Below are 24,786 nucleotides of genomic sequence, written 5' to 3'. Positions count from 1 at the left end.
ACCAACCTCTGCTGAGTCGCCGGAGCGTTGGTTAAACCAAAAGGAGTCCGTTTAAAGTGGAAAGTGCCCCTGCCAGGAACGTAAAATGCCGTCTTGTTCCTATCTTCCTCAGCTATTTTAATCTGCCAGAAGGCCTTGGACAAGTCGATGCTGGAAAGGTAGTGAGCATCTCTAAGGTTGTCCAAAATCTCGGCGATATAGGGTATATTGTACGCATCACGCTTTGTTACCGAATTCAGCTTACGGCTGTCTAAACAAAAACGAGGCTTACCATCCTTTTTATTAACAATTAAGACCGGTGACGACCATGCGCTCTCGCAGGGCTCGATTACGTCAAGAGAAAGCATCTCGTCTACCTGTTCCACCAATATACGCTGCTTCTCAGGAGAAAGACGGTAATATCGTTGCCTAACGGGACCCGAGTCCCCGGTATCTATTCGATGTGTAATTACGTCCGTGACGCCGAGACCCTTACGTTGGAATGAAATATCCTCAAACTGCCTAACTACGTCATCGGCCACCTGCTTTTGGGAATCGTCCAACCTATCATAGCCCTGAATAAAAGAACTCTGCTCCGATGGAGTAATAGAAAAATCAGTCTTGGACTCGTCCAAAACAATGCTGCTAAGGTATTTAGGCAAAATCTCAAAAGCACGCCAGAAATCGCCCCCTAAGATGAGATTGTTCTGAACACTCGGTACGACATAAGCCTTTAGAATGTGAAACTTATTTTCAAAATGCACCGGAATCATTATATACCCCTCGCTGCGCAAAAGGTGACCACCCGCTGTAGTGACAGGACTGATTGGTTCCTGCAAAATCCTCAACCCGCTGTCAACCAACAGCTTATGAGCCCCGTTGCCTAAAATCGTCATCGCAGCGCCGGAATCCAATAATCCAGAAATAGTTACGTCGTTAATCCGAACCTGAACGTACGGTCTACTATCATCCCCCTCAAATTTATCTCTCAGAATTGCGTCAACCCTGTACGCTTTAAAAATAATTTGACTGTACGTAGCCAATCCTGCCAGTCATCCTTATCAAAATTGGCTATGTTAGTATTCTTGACACAATTCTGAGCTACTAGTTTTTTTGAGAAGGCTTCCTATTCTTGTTACAATTCGGACAGTCGGGAGCCTTGACATTGTCACGACCACAACCAAAACATACAATCTTGTCCTTGCTTGCCGTGCACTGTCTCAGGGAGTGTGTGTCTACCCGACATCTAACACAAAAATGTGTCTTAGATGTAGAAGGAGCAATAGCGTCCACATAGTTAGGTTTGCCTTTAGAATTAGCACTACTAGGATTACCATTATGAGTAAAAGTCCTACTGTCCTGTTGGTTTTGGGAAAACCTGTTGTAGCCAAACTTACTATTAGCATAGCCCGAGTTGTTGCTAAAATTCGTTTTAGGTTTAGTCGAACCACCAGAATATGCAAACTCCGGAGCCAGTGTATCCGCATTTGCCCTTGGAGGTTCCTTGAAGTGAGAGAGACGCGACTGTATACTCTCATAATTACGGCAAAGCGCCTTTAACTGCTCAATAGACTTGATCTCTGCAACCGAAGATAAGGTGCTCGTATAACAAGGACGGATATTATGGAGTAAAATCTCAAGCCTCTCCTCCTCAGGCAGGGGTCTTGTCAAACGAGAAAACAGACCTGACATAACCGACAAGTAAATTATTATGTTTTCAGTCTCCCCCTGCGTACGTGATTTTATTTCATTAGTCAGCCTATAATCGTAATCGGCCTGACCAAAATCCTGCTTTAAGAGAACTACGAGATCATCCCAATTCGCAACCTGACCCCTGACGCTACGGAACCAATAAAGCGCGCCGCCTGTAAATATCTCAGTACCATTATGAAGAACCTTACTACTCGAGATATTCTTCGCGAGGCAGAACTCAGACACGCGTTCAATGAACGCCCGCACACAGGACGTGCCGTCATACTTCAATTTAGATAATTTGTTGGCTTCGCTACCCTCGCACGTGACCGTGACGCTAACCGGAGATGAAGAAGTAGACAAAACAGTAGGCGCATCGGTACCACTCGAAAATAACGGATCCAAAATGTTGGCCTCTTTAAGAGAGTTAAGCCGGTCCGAGCAATTTTTGTACAAAACTACGCACTGATCATAAGCATCCTTCTGATCTTTGTTGTCGCAAGCGATACGGTTCAACCGATGATATAAATGGTGCACTAAATTTTGTGCACGAAGCAACGTACTTTTAATTAGTGGTTTGGAGTCCAAAAAAGAATTTATTTTTACTAATACGTCCGCAACGCCATCTATGTCGTCTTGCAAATCAAAAGGACTGACAAGAATATCCTCGGAGGGAAAAAACGGACCACACTTTGCAATTTGTTTACGTAATTCCTGAACCGTGGAACCAGGGGTCTCACCCCGTATCGCTACCTCGTACTCAAGCTCAGATTTCTGAAGGGACATGAATTTTATTGGATAAGCCATGGTATCCTATTTTTTAATAAACCGTTTGAAATAAAATAATGAAATTGGATAAATGTTGAACACAAACACAAAAATTACTCCGTCTGTTACAAAATGAAATAAAAAACTACGAACGTTCTTGGTTGTTATTTCCCTTAGTTGAAAAGAATTAAAGGAAAGCAGATAGAAAGAAAGAAAATAGAACAACACAAAAATAAAAACAGAAAAAGCGTTTAAATGCAACTAATGCATACAGAGCGAAAAACAAATTAAAAAAACAATAACAAGTTATGCAGTACACTTAATATGGCCGACTGTAGTAACAAATTTAAGAACAAGTTTAAACAATTTACTAAAATGCAACCAAAAAAGTAACAATAAAAAAAATTACCAGAAATGCGGCTGACTATACCACAGAAGTATTGAAAAAAAAATAAACGTTAATAAAATTCACTCCGTACACAGTAGTTGCGGCAACCAAAAAAATAAAACAAAAAGGAAAGAAACGTTTCACAATAAAAACAAAAAAAAAAAACACCACACAACACACAAACCGCAGTTACCCACTCAGAGCAAAATCAGATCCTACGAAAAAACCACGTTATGGGCGCCAGTGCTACGGTTGACGGCGAGATAGAATAAAACAAACGAGTTAAAATAAAGAACTGGTTTATTCTCGCCGTAACTCCGCGTGAGCACACGAACAAAGGTCGTTAGGTGTGGGTTCGTAAGGCCGATACTGATTTTGCTCCGAGGTCAGGTCCACCACGCAAGTACTCCCCTGAAGCTGCTGGTGTCGTTGCGGGCTGAAGACGGAACGCGCCGAGGGACGTCAGCCGCTCCGCTCCGGATCTGCCGGAACTTGTGTAGAGGTTCCGGAACCGTCGTAACCCGGCCTGGGCTGTAGTTCCAGCCGTAATATGGCTCCCTGGAATTTATTTCCAGAAAATGAGAATAATGTTCCTCACATCTCTCCGCTGACTGTACCCGGCAAGACAAAAGCAAAGCAGGAAGAAAGTACTGCGTGATAAAGAAGGTAAAAGTCTGGTGAAGTGCGGGTTGGTACAATCAGACGGAGTTTACATTTGTAAAAACCATTGTTTTAAAAAAAACAAGCTACAATGCAAAAGTGAAAGTTGAATCTAACGGTCAAATTTTGAATTTAAAAAGTTAACGGAAATTAACTGCCATTATAAATTTAAAAGATTTACAATTTACGTTAAAACAAAATGCAACAAGAATGCAATGCACATTCTAAAAGTTAAATTAAATACAAGCCAATTAAATTGAGTGGCACGCAAAATCGAACAAAGAAAAATCATAACGGAAAGAACCGTTAGGAATGACATTTGAATTTACTTGCTAAAGAAAGCGTATTAATTGTTCAACACTTACCCAATTGGGGATTTAAACACTAAATACAAACGTTACTTGGTACTAAACGAGCACTAAGACGTATTAGGAATTAAATAAATTTAAAATCACGCCGGCTACATGTATAGTCGCGAGCTTTGAGCAAAGCGAACGTGCGCCGGCGCCGATGTCTCAATCTGTCTGCCCCGAGCTGTGAAGCCGCGCGGGAGCGGTGGAGTAAGGCGCGGGGCGGGGAGCGCCACCGGCCGGTTTTACAACGAAGGAATGTCGCGCAAGGTAAAGTGCGCAATGCATAGGTCAGGATCAGGATGCAATTATAACTTAAATATTACGATTTGAATGTATCGCTTTTAATTATTCGTATCTAGTATAAGCAGGTAAGTGTTTCTTATGAATTAATTACGTTTATATTGGAATGTAAGTTAGCTATGAATCAATAAAACTTCTTAATATATATGTAACCTAGGTTACGTAACGTATTTACGTTACAAGATATAGTTCAATCGATTCTACTCTCGATTCTGAACAAACTGTTTTCAGGTTTTTAGTGTTAAGTGAAACACGGTGTATAAATTATAAATTTAAATAGATATCATACACGAAAGAAAAAACGACAAGGCCCACTGGTGAACGAGCCGGGAATCGAACCCGGGTCTTCAGCTTACGCGGCTAACGTCTTCACCACTAGACCACCCGCCCGCCATGGTACCCGACGAAATTTCTCTAGTGTATGTTATCTCTGATAAGGCTAGGCGCATTTGACCAACTCTAAGGGCGAGCAATTAGTGCTTGCACCTCCTATACGAATCCTTTGCAGGATTACGATATAGCGAGAGAGATGGTGCTGCCATCTATTCAACTAGGGAACAAATCAAATTATTTTATTGAATATTTTTCGATTTGTTCTTTTTTCAAGTAGTCACACTACTATATATAAATTATAAATTTAAATAGATATCATACACGAAAGAAAAACCGGCCAAGTGCGAGTTGGACTCGCCCACCGAGGGTTCCGTACAAACTTTCAATGGTTAAAATAATCATACTACTTATACTCATATTCATTTATTCATATTGGTAACGCCATTTTACACGTCAAGATTTGATTTAAAAAAATAATAATAATAATAATATAAAAAAAAAAAAAAAAAAAAAAAAAAAAAAACGTCAGACGTGTTTTCGAAATTCTCTTCTATAATTTTTTACATTTTATGTTTACATGTTGCTTTTTAATCTTATTTATGTGGAAAAAATTGCCCCGGACATGACATGATGCCATCACGAAATTGGGCTTGAAGCTGCAAAAGAAATAAGTTCAACATGTACATAGAACAGAAATGATTACGAGAAGTAAAACACGAGCTCTACAAGCGTCACCACGAGTAAACGCACGCCCACCACCCTCGCCCGCCTCGTCCGTCTCCTCGCAACCGCCGTCGAGTGACGAGTTCGCCACCGCGGCCGACACCAGCGAGTCGAGCGACGAGAGCGGGCCGCCGCCGCCGCCGCCACGACCACCTGCGCGACGAGGGCGGCCACCGCTGCCGGCACGCTTGGGGCCTGCGGGACATCCTGCCCCGCCCACGGCTCCCGCTGCCGGTGGTGTAGTGCGTCGCATGACATGGACTCGAGAAATAAACGAGAATGTCATGCGCGCCTATTACGGGGCCACAGAGGGGGGAACCCGGCTATCCGCGTACCGTTCGAGAATGCTGCCTCTGTTTCAGGCACTCGAGCCATCCACCACCGTATCGGAGCAGCGGCTATCGGATCAGGTGCGCGTCATTCAGCGGTCAAAGCGGTTGGATGACGCCACACTTGATCGGCTCCGCCAGGAGGCTCTCGCTACTCGCGCGGACCCTGCCTCGGGGCGGGATTTGCCCGCCATGTCGCCGGACCCGGTGCCCGAACCCGACCTGGCACCGGAGGCGCCGCGGGTTGATTCCGGTAACGACGGCGGGGACTTCGCGAGTCAGAGCGAGAGTGAGCCTGCCAATGAGCAACTGAGGAGGTCTTTGGAAGAGGCGATTACGCAGTATCGCTCCACAAGCAATCCTAGGCCACGATTACCACGTCTGCCCATGAATAGACGCAATATAGCGCTAATAGGAGCCTTAAATGCTTTACTAGATCCATATATGCGGACTAGTAAAGATCTAGATGATACACACTCGATCATGTACTGCGGGGCCATCGCGGCGTGCCGTGTTGCTCGAGTCAAGTTTCCGGACGCTGACCGTGCAACTAGGACCGCCGAAGGTGTCCCTGCATGGCAAGTACGGATCGAACGTCGTATCAACTCGTTTAGGACTCTCATTGCAAAGCTGATCTGCTTCAGAGGGGGTAATAATCGCCCCCGAGTAATGCGCTTTGTGAACCAGGCGTTCGCGGGGACGGACATCAGGCCCCGCGACTATTTGGCCAATGTCACAGAGCGCATCGACTTCCTGAAGCAGAAAGTCTATGCATGGGCAAGCCGTATTCGCCGCTACAGAAAGCGTGTGGACCGATTCCAGCAGAATCGTCTTTTTCAAAGCGACCAAAGGAAAGTATACCGAAGGTGGGAGGAAACCGACCCTCGTGTGTCTGACGTGCGGCTGCCGGATGCTACTGCCATGTCTGATTTCTGGCGTAGCATCTGGTCGGTGCCCGTCGAACACACGGAGGGCGAGTGGATGGCCGTTGTCGAACGTGAGTGCGAGAACATCGAGCCTATGGGGCCTATCACCATCAGCCCCGACGACGTAAGTTGTGCTACCCGTACGGCCCAGAACTGGAAAAGTCCTGGACCGGACGGATTGCACAACTTCTGGCTAAAATGGTTTCGATGCTCGCACTCGCGTTTGGCAACGCAATTTCAACAAGCCCTCGATCTTGGTTCTCTCCCACCTTCCCTAACAACTGGTGTTACTTTCCTGCTCTATAAGTCCGGTAGTACCACGGAAGCAAAAAACTACAGACCCATCACGTGCTTGCCTACACTTTACAAGCTCCTTACATCCATTTTGAGAGCAAAAATTAACGCGCATATTGTCGCTAACAACATTCTGGCTCCCGCTCAAAATGGATGTAGGGTTGGGTCCCGTGGTACTAAAGAGCTCCTCCTCATAGACATGACCATCTGCCAACAAGTTCGGCGGAACAAGGGGGCCATTTCGGCCGCTTGGATTGACTATAAGAAGGCCTATGATTCGGTGCCTCATTCATGGCTGAGGAGGGTATTGGAGCTGTATAAACTTGATGCAGCTTTAATATCCTTCCTGGCTGCATGTATGAGGCAGTGGACCACAGTCCTTCGTCAACCAGGAGGCAGGGATGGCCCCCTGGCCCGCAGGACTTCATAAGGATTGAGCGAGGAATATTCCAGGGTGACAGTTTGAGTCCATTATGGTTCTGCCTAGCTCTGAATCCCCTCAGCACGCTGCTGAAGGATTCTGGGCTAGGTTGCCGGCTTCGGAGAGAGGGTGAAGTCATCTCTCACCTTCTGTACATGGACGATCTCAAACTATTTGCACCGAACACCCAAGACCTGATGGTGCTATTGAAAACCACAGAAGTTTTCAGTACCGCCATCAGAATGGAGTTTGGTGTCGATAAGTGTGCGGTCATGCATGTACAGCGGGGGGAGGTTGTAAATTCAGAAAATTTACAACTTTCTGAGACGATGTCGTTCAGATCTATCTCTGAATCAGAAACCTATAAGTACCTTGGTATGTCACAGTCGTTGGGTATTGAGGATGTTGGCATTAGACGGTCGGTGAAGGAGCGCTTTTTCAGTCGGCTGACAAAAGTCCTTAACAGTCTTTTGTCAGGAGGCAACAAAGTGCGCGCCTTTAACGCCTGGGTAATGCCTCTACTCACATACTCCTTTGGCATACTACGGTGGACCCAGACTGAGCTGGACGCCCTGGATCGGAGGGTCCGCTCACTGCTTACCACACACCGTATGTTACACCCGCGCTCGTCTGTTATGAGATTGTACATCCCACGGAAGTGCGGAGGTCGAGGCTTCCTAAACGCCAAAGATCTCCACAACCGTGAGGTGTACAATCTCAGGAATTACTTCCTTAACAACGAGTGCGGGATGCATCGTGATGTGGTGGCAGTGGACGGAAACCTCACGCCGCTCTCCTTGGCGAAAGAGAACTGGCGCAAACCTGTGGTACTAAATACTGCGGACCGCAAGGCGGTATGGGAGAGCAAGCAGCTACACGGGCGGTTCTACAAGGCCCTCACGGGACCCGATGTAGATCTGCTCGCATCGGTGAACTGGTTACGATTCGGGGACCTCTTCGGAGAAACCGAGGGTTTTGCCTGTGCAATTGCGGACGAAGTTATGATGACGAACAACTACCGGAAATATATCCTGAAGGACGGTACGGTCGACATTTGTCGGGCATGCCGCCGTCCCGGAGAGTCACTCAGGCATATTATTTCCGGTTGTTCTCATCTTGCTAACGGCGAGTACTTGCACAGACATAATCTCGTAGCCAGGATTATTCACCAGCAACTTGCTCTTCAATACGGCCTTGTGGACCGCGAAGTACCGTACTACAAGTACTTACCTGCGCCAGTTCTCGAAAATGGTCGTGCCACGCTCTATTGGGATCGATCTATTATCACTGACAGGACTATTGTAGCCAATAAGCCTGACATTGTGATAATAGATCGACTGCAACGCCGGGCAGTGCTCGTTGACATCACCATCCCCCATGATGAGAATCTCGTGAAAGCCGAGAAGGACAAGTCCAGTAAGTACCTAGACTTGGCTCACGAGATAACCGCCATGTGGGATGTTGAATCAACGATCATTGTTCCGATAGTCGTTTCAGCGAACGGTCTCATAGCGAAGAGTCTCGACCAACATCTTAAGAGACTCTCGCTAGGTGGCTGGATCAAGGGCCAGATGCAGAAGGCGGTGATCTTGGATACAGCGCGGATAGTTCGACGGTTCCTCTCTCTGCAGCCCTAACCACCGGCAGCTTGGGCCCTGCCCCGCTGCTGGCGGCACCCTAGGTTAGGTTTTTTATAATGTGTTTATATGTGTTTTATATTGTTTTGTAAGTGGTTTTGTATTTTACTTTTATATTCATATTATAAACAGCCTAGCCTAAGATTTGAAAGAAATAAAGAGAAATAATAATATATACTTTATTGTGCACCACTAAATAATATTTATACAGCAATAATACTTAGAGAATAAATAGACAGAAGATTGAAATTACAAAAAGTTAGGCAATATTCACATAAAAAATGCACTAATCTAGTAATAAAGATCATTTACCACCTGTGGAACTACTGGAAGCAGTGATAAACGCATTTCTTGCGTTGTAGTTTCCTCGCTACATTGAGGGGAAAAGTTTTGTGTTACACTCGGGTGCAAATGTATTTTACTTCTCGTGTGTTAAAAAACTCGCAAGTTCAGGATTCTATAAATAACTCGCAAGTTCATGATTCTTCAAATAACTATTATACAAATAACTATTATTGCGCCGCGCGAAGGTCGTCGCCAATGAATGGGCCGCGAACTCGCGGCCGCTGACATGTACTTGTAGCGCGGCGATAGAATCGCGGAGTGAGCCGCCCCTGGTTTTGTATGCTGCCAAGTTCTCTCTTACATAAATGGCTACCTGCATGATAACTATTGCAGGCAGTGTAATCTTATACTTTTAAACGAGCAATTCTTGTATATTTATTTATTTATATATAGAGATGGGCGCTGACGGGTAAATACCGGGAAAATACCCATATCTACCCAATCTACCCGGTATTTACCCGTATCTACCCAAATGAGCGGGTATAAAAAATAATCTATGAAATTAAAGATTATTCTTAATTTACATGACTGAAATATATTTATCTACTAAAATAAATATATATATTTGACTAACTAATATTAAAATGTTAACAGAGATTCCAAATATTCCATATATCATGTGTAATTTACCACATTCAATTAAAAAGTTGTATTCCCCAGATGTTTTAGGCCTACTAAGTATTCAAATAACTTACTTAACTTAAAACACGGTGGACAGACAAATTCAAATTCATTAGCCAATGAGGTCACAGCTTTGCAAAACGCCAGGTAGGTGCATCCGTATTGAAAGGGTGCAATAAGTCACTTGACCGGTCAGTTACTTTTTTTTATTTTTATTTATGGGATACTTATACTTTAGTTTGTACTTAGCTAAACAAGCGCCACGTCCATGTGTGATTTTAATTAACACTTGCTTTGAATTCGGACTGTAATAATGCCTTCTATGTGACTTCGGCTAGATACTGGACTTCGGCTTTACCAAACAAACAGCAAGTAACATTTTAGCGCTATAATTTTGGTTTTCGACGCTAAAAGCTACTATAGATGTCGTATAAAGGTTTTCGGCGTGACCGCCTGTCGTATAAAAGCCTCCAGTAACACCTTTTAGCTCTATAAGCTTGTACCGCTAAAAGGTGTTATTAGGAAGTGATGTAAACGTTTATATCACCATTTTATAGAGCCGCTATAGGCCTGATCTATAACAGGATCAAATATGACTACTATAGGTCTATATTATTGTATAATAGTGTTAGGAATCACTGCTATGCAATCAATTTGCGCTATTAAGGTTCCTGACAAGCCGCTATAGTTGTTGCGTTATACAGCTAAAAGGTGTTATTAGGAAGTGATGTAAACGTTTATATCACCATTTTATAGAGCCGCTATAGGCCTGGTCTATAACAGGATCAAATATGACTATTATAGAACAATATTACTGTATAATGGTGTTAGAAATCACTGTTATGCAATCAATTTGCGCTATTAAGGTTCCCGACAAGCCGCTATAGTTGTTGTGTTATACAGCTAAAAGGTGTTATTAGGAAGTGATGTAAACGTTTATATCACCATTTTATAGAGCCGCTATAGGCCTGGTCTATAACAGGATGAAATAAGAACAATATTATTGTATAATAGTGTTAGGAATCACTGTTATGCTATCAATTTGCGCTATTAAGGTTACCAACAAGCCGCTTATAGTATTTTTAGTAGTTGTGTTTTAACAGATTTAAAACCTAACTATACCACTATTTTTGGATATAGTGGCTTTGGAAAACACTGCTATAGTATTTAACACTGTATAGTAGTGATATGAATACCATTATAGAGCTATTTTGCTGTATAATGAAGTTTTCAGGATACGTTTATATAGTTTTGAAAAGGTTATAGTCGTTTTCTAATGCCTTTTATATCTCATCGCCGTATACGCCACAATGACTCTTTAAATATCACAGACCTGTTGAATAATGGTTTCGGTATCTCTTTTAAAATACAATAGCGTTATAGCTGAGTTTACTATATGTTTTATAAACCAAATCAGATATATAAGAGTAGAAAACGATTACTTTTAAATGACAATTTTGACCTTAAAAGGCTGCTTTATGGTGTTTATACATCGTAATTATGAAATCAGGCCAAAGATGCGGTATCCGGTTCCGTACAGTGTTTTTCTAGAAATTAACTTTAAAAATACACATAGCGACCAATTGTAGTTTAGATTTGTCATACTAAAAAGAAAACAACATTTATTAATACTTTTTAAAAGATCTTTCTATAGTAAAACATTGAAAACAAGTATTGTTTTCTATATAAAGATATACTGGTAAACTGGATCATAGTTAAATTCTCATGCAACCCTAATTGAATCCACGATGGCGGGCTTATGGCAGTGAATGCGTATGATAAGTGATAATAGTCGAACTATAAAAGCGTTTGTTTTACTTCTTGGATCCATAATAGAAACTATGGTGCCAATAATTTTATTGTATTAAATTATATTTATTTATTTTATTCAAAACATGTATAAATCGAGGGCGCATTTAAAATACTCCATTAAACTAATATTCTTTTAACGGTACCTTTTTGCAGTAATGATGATGATGATGATGATGATGATGATTCTAATGATGGAAGTATACGAAATCCAAATTATGTTAATTGACACTAAACTTCACAAGTTCACACTCCACTTTTCGTTAAGTTCCTCGTTTAGAACAGTTTTTGTTAAATATTACACACATTAAATTATTTCAGAAATTTCGCATTAAAAGGGACGGCAACTGCTATTATAGAACAAAATAACCTGTATAACGGAATCTCAAATGCTACTATAGCATAAATTGATACTATAATAGCGTTACTGTGTCCTCTATGTCAACAAATTAGCACAATAGTCATCATTACATCACCATTATAGACCTTAAACGTCACGGATGATACTGCTATAGGCCTATTATATCACTAAATGGCTGCATAATTGCGCCAAATCGGCTCTACAGTACTAATATAGACTATTTATAGGACCATTTAGTGTGATTTAATTTGGTGTCCTCGACCACTATAGGACCAGAAATAGTTACTTGAGAGGAACTTTTTTTTTTTTTTATACTACGTCGGTGGCAAACAAGTATACGGCCCGCCTGATGTAAAGCGGTCACCGTAACCTATGGACGCCTGCAACTCAAACAGTGTCACATGCGCGTTGCCACCCCATTAGAAACTTGTACATTCCCTTTTGCTGTGTTAAGTACACAGTAAAAAGGAGTGTACAAGTTCTAAGGAGGGTTCGGGTTGCCGACGACTCAAAGGACAATAAACGGAACAAGTTAGTTCGGTAAGTCCTCCCGTCATCAGCACACCGCACCCTCGTTGAGCTCTGGCAGCCTTACTCACCGACAGGAACACAACACTATGAGTAGGGTCTAGTGCTATTTGGCTGCGGTCTTCTGTAAGGCGGAGGTACTACCCCAGTTGGGCTCTGCTCTAGATTCGAGCGAGACAATATCCGCTGTGCTGTGCCCTACCACACAGAGCGGAATATCATTCGCTATGCCCTACCTCGTATTAACTAATAAGCACACACACAGGAACTATAATAAGCACACAAAATTTCATCCCCATCGGTTCAGCCGTCTAAACGGCTGAACCGATGGGGATGAAATTGTTGTAAATTTTGTAACTCCTAAGAGGAGGAGGTAACTAACACACAAGCATGACAATGATATTTAACAAATTCCTTATTCAATACAAATACTTCGATTTATGTTTATAGAACTATATTAATAAAATATAAATATATTATACAATACCAAGAAAACATTTTTTCACGATTAAATTCAATTTATGACCCATTTTATTACAATATTTATTTATACCCACCCATTAGGGTAGAAAAGGTAAATATCGGGTAGATTGGGTAAATACCCGGTAAATACCCGATATCTACCCCGGGTATTTTCCCGGCGCCCATCTCTATTTATATATTTATTTATTTACACTGACGATCTCGGAAACCGCTCTAACGATTTCGCAGAAATTTGTTATGTGGGGGTTTTTGGGGGTGAAAAATCGGTCTAACTTATCCTTAGGTCCCGGAAAACGCGAATTTTCGAGTTTTCATACGTTTTTCTTCGCGCGCCATCTCGTGTGCAGTAGTTGTACTGTTAAGACAGAATTCTTTCGGTCGATGTAAGTACAATTTATTGCAAACACTAGATGGCGACACAGGTCAAGGCTAAAACGAATAGAAAATACACTATTTGAGTTTTTGTGGCGAAATGCGCGCCATCTCGTGTGGAGTAGTTGTGTTGTTAAGAGCGCTATGACAAAAAAAGGCGATATATTGTAAAATGCACAATATTTATCGACAAAATTGTACACTTTACTCATACTAAAAGACAGTGAAAGTACTTGTTTCAGTTAGAACATCTTATTAACTGTCGGTTAAATAAAAACATATGAAAAAAAAAAAGCTTTTTCAATTAGTAATTATTGTTTTTCTGATGCTCGTTTAGGAAAAACCGCGTGAAGCACAGAATTCGGAGCTCTTATTATGTACAATTTGATAAGATCACTCTCATAAATGAGGTAAATTTAAGTTCCAAATATCTTGTACTTAAGGCCCATTAAACAATATTTATCATTTAATCCTTTGAAATTGAGAAATTGAAAGTAAAACGAACTCAATTTTGTCTTGAAAATACATCGAAACAAGTGATCATTTCTCCGAAAACCTACATGTTATCGAAGTTATTTTAGTATATAAATAATCTGCACAATGTGCTTAAACTGCTGTTATCCATTTGTCGTTATAATATTTTAACATGATTTTTTGACAATTTTTTGAAAACTAGCCTTCCTGTCGCTATTTTACCGGCGACGGACGCCTGCGATTTCAGTGCCGCGCCGGAGCTCGAGCAGGTAAGACGTATGTCGCTTTGGTCTCCGAGTTTTCATCGCAAACGTCGAGAATATTTATTGTTGTGTGGGTCGGACGCCTTGTTTCTACACGGGCTATCCTCGCATTGTGTGTGTGTAAACAGCGACCAACGAATTTGATCCTAGATCCGTAAATATTTGCTTTTGTAATACTTTGTTATGTTTGAATGTTAAAGTATTACAACGTTGTGATGATAAAAATGTGAAAATTACAATACGGTCAAGATGATAAGACACATCAAGATGGTACTCGGGATCTGATGATGGAGCCAGAAGGTGGTCACCAGTACCAGTGAACCATGTAAGTAAACGACTTCGTGTTTAGGCTCGTTGGGTTCGTCTCAACAAGACCTTTGACAAGAGGTGGTACTCAGGGTCTGATGATGGAGCCAGATGGTGGTCACCAGTACCAATGAACCATATAACTAAACCCAGAGATGGGGAAATCGTAATCGATTCCGGATTACACGATTACTTGATTTTACTTTGTAATCTGACACTACTGGGTGTCAGATTACTTGTAATGTAATCAAGTGAAACGGTAAATTACCATTACATGTAAAGGAATCACTAATCATCTATACAATCATTACTATTACCAATAATTCGGAATCATAGTCGATTCAAAATAACTGAAATTATTGACTTGATTACTTTCAGATTACGAATATGTAGTACCTCAGATTGCTGACTGTCACTTTGACACAAAAGTCATCATGGGTGTCGTAAAATAGGTTTTAGGGGGTGCTGATTCCAAAATTAATGACCAATGTGGAATCTGACATTGCTGACTGTCACTTTGACACAAAAGTCGTCATGGGTGTCGTAAAATAGGTTTTAGGGGTGCTGATTCCAAAATTAATGACCAATGTTCAATCTGACATTGCTGACTGTCACCCTGACACAAAAGTCGTCATGGGTGTCGTAAAATAGGTTTTAGGGGTGCTGATTACAAAATGAATGACCAATTTGGAATCTGACATTGCTGACTGTCACTTTGACACAAAAGTCGTCATGGGTGTCGTAAAATAGGTTTTAGGGGTGCTGATTCCAAAATTAATGACCAATGTGGAATCTGACATTGCTGACTGTCACTTTGACACAAAAGTCGTCATGGGTGTCGTAAAATAGGTTTTAGGAGGTGCTGATTCCAAAATTAATGACCAATGTGGAATCTGACATTGCTGACTGTCACTTTGACACAAAAGTCGTCATGGGTGTCGTAAAATAGGTTTTAGGGGGTGCTGATTCCAAAATTAATGACCAATGTTCAATCTGACATTGCTGACTGTCACTTTGACACAAAAGTCGTCATGGGTGTCGTAAAATAGGTTTTAGGGGTGCTGATTCCAAAATTAATGACCAATGTGGAATCTGACATTGCTGACTGTCACTTTGACACAAAAGTCGTCATGGGTGTCGTAAAATAGGTTTTAGGGGGTGCTGATTCCAAAATTAATGACCAATGTTCAATCTGACATTGCTGACTGTCACTCTGACACAAAAGTCGTCATGGGTGTCGTAAAATAGGTTTTAGGGGTGCTGATTCCAAAATTAATGACCAATGTTCAATCTGACATTGCTGACTGTCACTTTGACACAAAAGTCGTCATGGGTGTCGTAAAATAGGTTTTAGGGGGTGCTGATTCCAAAATTAGTGACCAATTTGGAATCTGACATTGCTGACTGTCACTTTGACACAAAAGTCGTCATGGGTGTCGTCAAATAGGTATCCGGAGGTGTTTGAAAACTAATGACCAATTTGGAATCTGACACTGTCGACTGTCACTTTGACACAAAAGTGATCATGGGTGTCTTCAAATAGGTTTTCATGGGTACTGATCTCAATATTAATGATCAATTTGGAATCTGACATTGCTGACTGTCACTTTGACATAAAAGTCGTTATGGGTGTCGTCAAATAGGTTTCCAGGGGTACTGTGCAATGTCAGGTTCCAAATCGGTCATTACTTTTTAAATCATGTCATTAATTTTGGAATCAGTACCCCCTAAAAACTATTTGACTACACCCATGATTCCTTTTGTGTCAAAATGACAATTAACACTGTGAGATTCCAAAATAGTCGTTAATTTTGGAATCAGCACCCCCGGAAAGCTTTTTGACGACACCCATGACGACTTTTGTGTCTAAGTGACAGTCAGCAATGTCAGATTCCACATTGTTCATTAATTTTCAAATCAGCACCTCCGGAAACCTATTTGACGACACCCATGATGACTTTTGTGTCAAAGTGACAGTCAGCAATGTTAGATTCCACATTGGTCATTATTTTTGGAATCAGCACCCCCTAAAACCTATTTTACGACACCCATGATGACTTTTGTGTCAAAGTGGCAGTCAGCAATGTTAGATTCCACATTGGTCATTAATTTTGGAATCAGCACCCCCTAAAACCAATTTTACGACACCCATGACGACTTTTGTGTCAAAGTGACAGTCAGCAATGTCAGATTCCACATTGTTCAGTAATTTTGGAATCAGCACCCCCGCAAACCTATTTGACGACAGCCATGACGACTTTTGTGTCAAAGTGACAGTCAGCAATGTCAGATTCCACATTGGTCATTAATTTTGGAATCAGCACCCCTAAAACCTATTTTACGACACCCATGACGACTTTTGTGTCAAAGTGACAGTCAGCAATGTCAGATTCCAAATCGGTCATTAATTTTTAAATCAGCACACCCGAAAACCTATACTCGTGGTATATGCACTTGAAATGTGAAAGTGAAAATGCTAGAATGACATGTAAACCACGAAGTTGTATAGTCATATTGTTCATTGGTATTGGTGACCACCATCTGGCTCCATCATCAGACCCTGAGCACCACCTTGAAGTAATTAGAATTGTATTTGTCTTATTTTATCATCATATTAATATATACTTTACTCTAATACTTATCATATAACAAAAGCAAATATTTGGGATGGGATCTACTTTTATAATTATTACTTTAATTTTTTAAATAAATTTTAACATAATTGATATTATTTCGCGCTATATTCTCGTATTTTCGTACAAAATAATGTTTATTAGAAACCAAAAGTTTATATCGAGATAGTAGATTGTGGTTGTTATCAAAATTCCATAGAAAGGATCAAGATTGTTTTGTCCATTATTGTAGTGCGAGCGAGTGATAAGACGTGCTAGAAAGGGTCGGCATATTGGGCTCGCGCGGCGGGTAAAATACCTAATTTCGCCCGACGCCGAAATGTTATAACGCTCTTAAGGCTGAGAATTCTTTCGCTCGATGTAGGTACTATTCATTTTTGAACTAGATGGCGACACATGTCAAGGATACGAAACAGAACCGAGCGAAGCTCGGTCGCCCAGATATTGAGTGTAAAGCTAGGAACATACTACGCGGACGTCCGTCGTAAATCGACCGCGACCGCGACCGAACAGTGTGCACGGAACAAAACATCCAGCGAGCCAGATTTCGAACGGACGTCCATGCGCTCAAGGCCACGTCCACGTCCGTCGACCGATAGTTTGCACGGTTAAGTGTATATTCATTGTCCAGATCCCCGTCCGCGGTCGATTTACGACGGACGTCCGCGTAGTGTGTTCCTAGCTTAAGGATTCTTATTTTTTAAAGAGTTCTTTGGCCGGAGTGTCTACTGTCTACAGGTACCTGAGCAACGATCTTGACAGCTCGTTTCTGAAAGCGAAAGACCCTCTCCCATTCAGGACAACATCCCCAGACCAGACCTCCGCAACGTACTATATTAATGAATGGACAGTGGCGAAATAGCATGTCCGGGCTACTTCTGGAGCCACAGACTTTGCAACTCGACCTAAGGCAAAGCACGCACTGCCCCGACTACCACACGGTTTATCTACTTGCTGGTCCCATTTTAAGCCCTGATCAATCTTTAAACCTAGGAAAGTAGTCGTGGATGCCTGTTCAAGTATTTTCCCATTAATTATGAACTATCAACGGCGTGGTCATGCGACCCGAAAGATTAAAATGCACAAAGTGTAATTAAAATGTTGGCAGCCTGTATCGCAACTGGAGGACCTACGGAAGTAATTAGGACAATAGATCCTTCCTCCTTCCTTCCTTCCTCCTCCTTCCTTCGGTCCTTTGAGTCGTCGGCACCCAGGCCCCTTCTAAGTACAGGTTTGTACAAGTTTCTAATGAGTCGACTCGGCAACGCACATGTGCCACTCCTTGAGTGGCAGGCGTCCATATGTAACAGTGACCGCTTTCCATCAGGCGGACCGTATGCATGTTTGCCACCTACGTGGTACAAAAAAAATCTCGACGAATTCACCTTAAACATTAAAAACTAAATCAAAATCGATTGATTCGTTCGGGAGCTATGATGCCAGACAGACATGTCAAGCGTCAAACCTATTATTATTATAACACCGTCGTTTTTGCGTTGGTGGTTAAAAACAAGAAACCTCCTTCAAAACTATAATAAAACACAACTTTCTATGAAAATCGGTAAAGTGCGAGTCGGATTTCGACATTTCCATACAAAAAGGTCATGAGCGCCTGACGACATGTGATAGCAACGTACACTAGATTTGTACTTTAAAGATTTTGCGTATATTTTGGAAACTATAAGAGATAGAGCAAATAGACTTCAGATTTTGGTTGTCGGTGGCACAATTTTTTTGTTTTCGTATATATACACCATTTTTTGGACCTATTAGGGCAATATTATGGTCAGTGCAGTTCTAAACAGTCTTAAGCGCCTCTTTTTTAGTAGGAACTTAAGTCATTTTGGCTAATGATTAAAATTTTTAACAATTTCTAAACAGAAATGAATTTCTTTCTACCTGTCCATGGCGCTCACAAAATTTCAAAACATTTAGTAAGTACTTGCAGCGGCAGTGAGTGAAAATCTCAATTTGAGTTTTTTTCTCTTAAGTCCGACTTACGCTTGACTGTAGATTTCTAATAGGTTTTCCTGTAATCTACAGGTAGAGGGCTATCTCGTGTATTTTTTTGAAAATTTTACGCTAAGTAGTTTCGGAGATAAGGGGGGGGGGGAATGGTAATTTTTCTTAAATAACTTCTAAATTACCAAAATAAAAACTATAAATATATTTGAAATGCTTATAAAATGCTCTTTCATTTGATATGTATCACAATATAGTTCTAATAACATTGATTTTTAATTTTCAATTTTACCCCCCAAAAGTGTCCCTTATGATTAAATTTCGTTTAATTTCATTTGATTATATTGCATGTCCGTCTTTGGGCCACAGGTTTACATACGTGTGCCAAATTTCAAGTAAATCGGTCCAGTAGTTTCGGAGAAATCGGCTGTGACAGAGGGACAGACAGACACGCGAGTGATCCTATAAGGGTTCCGTTTTTCCTTTTTGAGGTACGGAACCCTAAAAAACGACAAGGCCCACTGGTGAACGAGCCGGGAATCGAACCCGGGTCTTCAGCTTACGCGGCTAACGTCTTCACCACTAGACCACCCGCCCGCCGTAGTACCCGACACACCCGACGTGGTGGTTTAAATTTTAGTCGGAGCAAAGAATTCTGTAAGCTGTAAGTTGAAACTGTTTTGGCTTATGAGCTAACTATGTTTGTTTACCTTCATGTATAAAAAATATGTTTATATTATGTGCTGTATGTTTCTCCAATTAAATAAATTTATTTATTTATTTATTAGTAAAAACATGTTTACATGACATTACAGTAAAACCAATGGGTCATGAAACTTAGATAACAAAAAAGAGAGAAAATAAAGAGAACAATAGGGACCACCCCACATCTTTCGTCTCGCGAGCAGCGTAGCGTCGGGCCAACTGTATGAAAAAAGACGCGGCGTCCGCGTCGACGTCGCGCCGACGCAGCGTCAGGCTTTGCCATACAGTTGGCCCGACGCTACGCTCGCGAGACGCTAGATGTGGGGGGAGGCCTAATAATAAAAACAATCAAAATAAAATTAAACAATTCAGTCAATTTGTGTAAGAATGTCCTATAATATTTATTTATTATTTATATCTGGGCGATGACGTCACAGCGGCTCCATTGCGTCGTCCCGGTGTGGGAAATTAATACTATATCCTCAGGAACAAATACCTTCCCTATTAGACAAATCAATGCCCTTGCTGGGATTTGAAGCTAGGATTGACAGCTCTGCAGGCAGTCATTATCTACTAAGCCAGACAGGTTTGTGTTACTAATTACTATATTATGATATGTCATTTAAGTGTAACTGACCTTTAACGGGCACTTTTTCCTGGTGCCACTCCTCGGGGCCCAGCACGAGCTTGTCCTTGACCTCGTGCCCGGTGTACAGTCCGGCCCGCGCGGCCGCCGCGCTCACTCCCCGCGCGCTGTCCTCGCGCTCCCGCTCCTCCGCACACGCCTCTCCGGGCTCCGTCTTCACACACGCCACCTCAACCTCCATATCATATGGTGTCTCCAGTGGCATGTTGTTGATACAGCTATAACAGACCTATAATAAATAAATAAATATTGGGGGACACCTTACATAAACCTAGCCCCAAACCAAATAGGATCAAGTATTATAGAGTTACTGTCGAAGTAAAATGTGTAATCACAGTGCATAGACTGGCATCTCTCGACACAGGCTTGAAACTTTTGAACCTCAGTTTTGACAATTTGGCCCATATTCTTAGCTTGATATGTTTTAAAATGTCAAATATTAATATTAGCGCCATCTAGCTGAGCATACCCCAAAGGTGTAAGTAATGCCATCTAGGCCACCATACCTTTTTCTGTATGGTACTGAGGTACGTTTTTTCTTAGACTTTATCTGTATATATGTCTTTGACCCAAACTAAGCAAAGCTTGTACCATGGGTGCTAGGTGACGATATACATAAAATACAATACAAATACTCTTTATTGCACACCTCAACACATAGAAATACACATACTTATATACATAGAAAACATCCATGACTCAGCAACAAATATCTGTGTTCATCACACAAATAAATTCCCTTACTGGGATTCGAACCCAGGACCGTGGCTTAGCAGGCAGGGTCACAACAGACTACGCCAGAACGGTCGTCAAATAACTGGTATTGGTAGCAGTCTAGCAGTAGCACCTGAAAGATATCTTCATGTTTAGAACCTCAGGTGTTTCAGACATGTCTCTTTTTTGTAATTTTGTTCACATACGTTCTCACACATATTCCCGAGCAGGGTAGGTAGAGTACGTGAAACTGCCAAGTTTCAGTCTTACTAATTAAGGGATTATATAGTATATAGCAAAAACGTACTTAATAATATCACATACATATTATTACCATTGTTACAATATTAACTATATTGACAAATAATACACTATTATGGAAGAATAAAGGCAATTTCACTGAAGGCATAAGCTGTATTTAGGATTACCAACAGATAATCTTTAAGGATGCTTATTTATTTAATTAATTTTAATATAATATGATAATTGCATTTATTGTATCAAATTCAAAATAACACGCAAAGCGGCACCTTAAACACTTCCTAATAAATCACAGAAATTATATAAAAATAGGTAATAAATATGGAATAAATAAATAAAACTAACCCTTTGTTTTGACGTGGTTTTGACTGACAACCGAGGCAGCCACAGATGAACTACACTTTTTCATTTTTTTCTTTAAAGGGGCTCCACACCCGCGCGCGTTTTTGGATTATTTCTGCGCAAAGAGCATTGAATCACTACGTTTTATCGAATTTTGATCGAATCCACACTCACGTATGCTGAAGATTTGTGAAGCCCTTGTACCTGGGCTATTTAGATTCATACGTTGGAACGATCTCGATGTTCCTGAATCTAGTGAGTAGTGGATGCCCTTGGTAAGGGGCGGTTGTGTGTTAGCATTTAAATTTTATTGTTGTTTAGCCTGTCCCAAAATCTGTCAGTCCCAAAATTTGACTGTCTGTCACTGTCAAATACACGTCAAATACTCATCTTGTAAACCACAGAATTATAGTTAAGCTAGAATGAGTAGTTAGGTCAAAAGTGTGTCCACATGAGAGGGCATTGTTTGGGCTGGTGTCCCTCTCGCACTCACTGACAATGTTCAACATTGTCTAGTGACGTCATCACTGTCATAAATTGGGGATACCAGTCAATTTTCAAAGTTACTACCAAATCTACTAATACCCAATTGAAATTTTCGGTTGTATTCACGTTATTATATCGCTATTGGGCCATGCCCGCGCCGCGTCGCTTGAGTGTTTTTACGTTAATATGGTACTGTGGAACTGATCTGATGATGGAGCCGGAAGATATGAACTGGAACATCATATCTTTGCTGTTTTTGGATTTCTTAGAAAAGTCTTGTAATGAACTTTGACCATGATTATGTTGCAACATTTATAAAAGCGAGTTTTTCTAGTTTTTGACGTGATAACGTCTAATAACTCGTTACTACGGGCAGCATGCACGAAAAAGATGACGTCATTGTCCCGTTTCCCAATATAGCTTAAGCGGCATCTATTGGCGCGCGTTGGAACTAAGCGGCTGATCGATGCGCTCGGTATGGTTGTAGCGTGTGGCCTGAGTAAAGCACCACAGCTGCGACAGATGGCGCGCCCGTGTTTATTATTTTTGAGTGTTTGTAATTTAAAAACATGAAAGATTGCATTAAAATAAGCATCTTTTATAGAATGAAGTTGTTTGAAAAACCTACTTATTTAGGAGTTAGAGCAGTACGAAGTTGCGAATTTTCCCATAGTATTTACTAAGGCGCCAGAGACTTAATAAATTTACGATGATTTTTTTTACCAATATAACCTATGTTAATATTGATAAATCATATAGAACACGTTTAAATAAGGATGTTTTGTTATATAAACTTTTTCTTCTCCATTAATATTTACTGAGATATTAGGGTTCTAAGATTAGTAAATGGCACTAGCACTTTAATAAAATTAACGCTTTTATATAGGTATAGGTTAGGTTCGTTAGGTATCTTCAAACGGCCGAAGGCTCCTATTCTGTGCAGTTTCTGTAATAAGCGGGGCTCCATCGATATCGCTTTGTCTCTGGCGCCTTAGTAATGCTACGGGAAAATTTTGCAACTTTGCACCACTCTAACTCCTAAATTAGTAGGTTTTAAAAAAAACTTTAATTTATAAAAGAGGCTTATTTTAATGCATTCTTTCTAATAAGAACAAAACACTATGCTAGAAAGAGTGCAGAGGAAGTTCTGTAGGCACATTTACAAACGACTGTATGGATATTACCCGTATATGTATCCATCTCTATTCGTAACAGGAATGGTTGGTCTTCAAACTCTAGAAACCAGACGGAAACTGCTGCATATTATGCATTACCGCCAACTGTTTCACCATAGAGTAGATGACGCATCCGTGCTTGAGAGAATGGGGCTGCAAGTGCCAAGAGCGAATGTGGTGGTTGGCATGCCGGGCGCGGTGCCGGCGCGGCGGCGGCGGCGCCTGTTCGCGGCGGCCGGCGCACCGCTCGAGCCCGAGCTGCTCTTAACCGCATCATGTTGGAGACAGACGATATTGACATATTTGCTGATAGTGTTGGTGTGTTTTACAGAAAACTCTTAAGGTTCATAGACTCTACACTCCTTAGGTGATTAATGTAATAACCATAGTTTAACTTTTAAGTGTGTTTGCTTTTATTTATGTCAATTTAACATGTACATAATTATTTTACCACATAAGTGCTTTGGTGAAATACTGTTAACATTTGTGTATTTTTAATAAATAAATAAAAAAACGTGAAAAAAGTCCCAGAATCGGGCCCCTTTTGCTATACTCTGACCGCCCCTGTCTATACTACTGTAATGTTTGACGTTATCACGTTAAACTACCGTCCGTAAACCGACTTTACTTACAGACAACCAATTTTTTTTAAACTAAGTACTAATTATTCGAATTGTAGATGGAAAGGATGGAAGAATAATGAGGAAAAGCCACATTTGAATACATGGGAAAATAACAAACATGGAAACCATAATTATTTCAAACTTTATTCATACCTTTTCTACAATAGCTTCGAGGACCAATAAATTACTTAACACAGGGCAGCATAACATACCAAAATAAAATACCACTATTTATACATTTCTTCTACCTTCGAGAAACACCGGTGGCATATTTCACAACAGTAAAATTGTACCTTGACACTAGGGATGTTACGAATATTTGCATTCGCATATGCAAAAGATTCGTATTCTTTTAAACATTTGCATTGACATTCGCATTCGCTTCAAACGATGCGAATGTTTTGCGAATGCGAATGTGTGCAAGTCGCAGCTTGTTCCTCGCCCGCGCCGGCCGCTCCAATTGCTACTTGTCGACTGTCAACTCGCGCATGCGCAGATAGCTCAAATTCGTACGGCGTGAAGTTCGTACTCGGCATTTTGACCAATAGTAAGCATTTTTACCTATCGGGTTGTTGGTGATTGCTTGGTTTTTATTTTGGTTTTTTTATGAAATTCAGCGATATTCGCATTCGCACATTCGCATTCTGAATATTCGCATTCGCATTCGCGAATGTGACACATGCGACATTCGTGACATCCCTACTTGACACTGACAACACTATAATAATATAATATATAATACTGGGTCGATAAATAACATTGTTCAGCCACAGTATAATCAAGGTATAATAAAGAGTACTATCGTACAGTATGGCCACTCCCGCTCCCCGCTGAAAGTGCCGCTCTCGGTTACCTCATGGTTACCGCCTGTCAA

General features: G+C 41.1%; 1 protein-coding gene, 1 long non-coding RNA gene and 2 other non-coding genes across 4 annotated transcripts in view; all 4 read right to left on the bottom strand.

Annotated features, from left to right (window-relative positions):
• Positions 1 to 21,651, bottom strand: part of LOC125237966 (zinc finger protein OZF-like) — a 34,358-nt gene extending 12,707 nt beyond the window's left edge. Inside the window, exons 1-2 of the mRNA XM_048145220.1 lie at positions 21,632 to 21,651; positions 20,303 to 20,540 (exon numbers count right to left, since the gene is read on the bottom strand). Of these exons, the coding sequence (XP_048001177.1) occupies positions 20,303 to 20,516 (214 nt within the window). The 5' untranslated portion in view covers positions 20,517 to 20,540; positions 21,632 to 21,651. The remainder of the gene's footprint in view (positions 1 to 20,302; positions 20,541 to 21,631) is intronic.
• LOC125237970 lies at positions 3,110 to 4,316 on the bottom strand. The gene is made up of 2 exons (XR_007178398.1): positions 3,853 to 4,316; positions 3,110 to 3,385 (listed from the first exon to the last, which is right to left on the bottom strand). It is a non-coding gene; the product is annotated as an uncharacterized LOC125237970 (long non-coding RNA).
• On the bottom strand, positions 4,459 to 4,530 carry Trnat-cgu. Its single transcript has one exon. It is a non-coding gene; the product is annotated as a tRNA-Thr (tRNA).
• On the bottom strand, positions 19,486 to 19,557 carry Trnat-cgu. The gene has a single exon. It is a non-coding gene; the product is annotated as a tRNA-Thr (tRNA).
• Positions 21,652 to 24,786: the final 3,135 nt, after the last annotated feature.

The sequence above is a fragment of the Leguminivora glycinivorella genome, chromosome 22, assembly GCF_023078275.1.
Source record: "Leguminivora glycinivorella isolate SPB_JAAS2020 chromosome 22, LegGlyc_1.1, whole genome shotgun sequence".
Lineage (NCBI taxonomy): Eukaryota > Metazoa > Arthropoda > Insecta > Lepidoptera > Tortricidae > Leguminivora > Leguminivora glycinivorella.
This window is presented reverse-complemented; position numbering and strand designations above follow the sequence as displayed.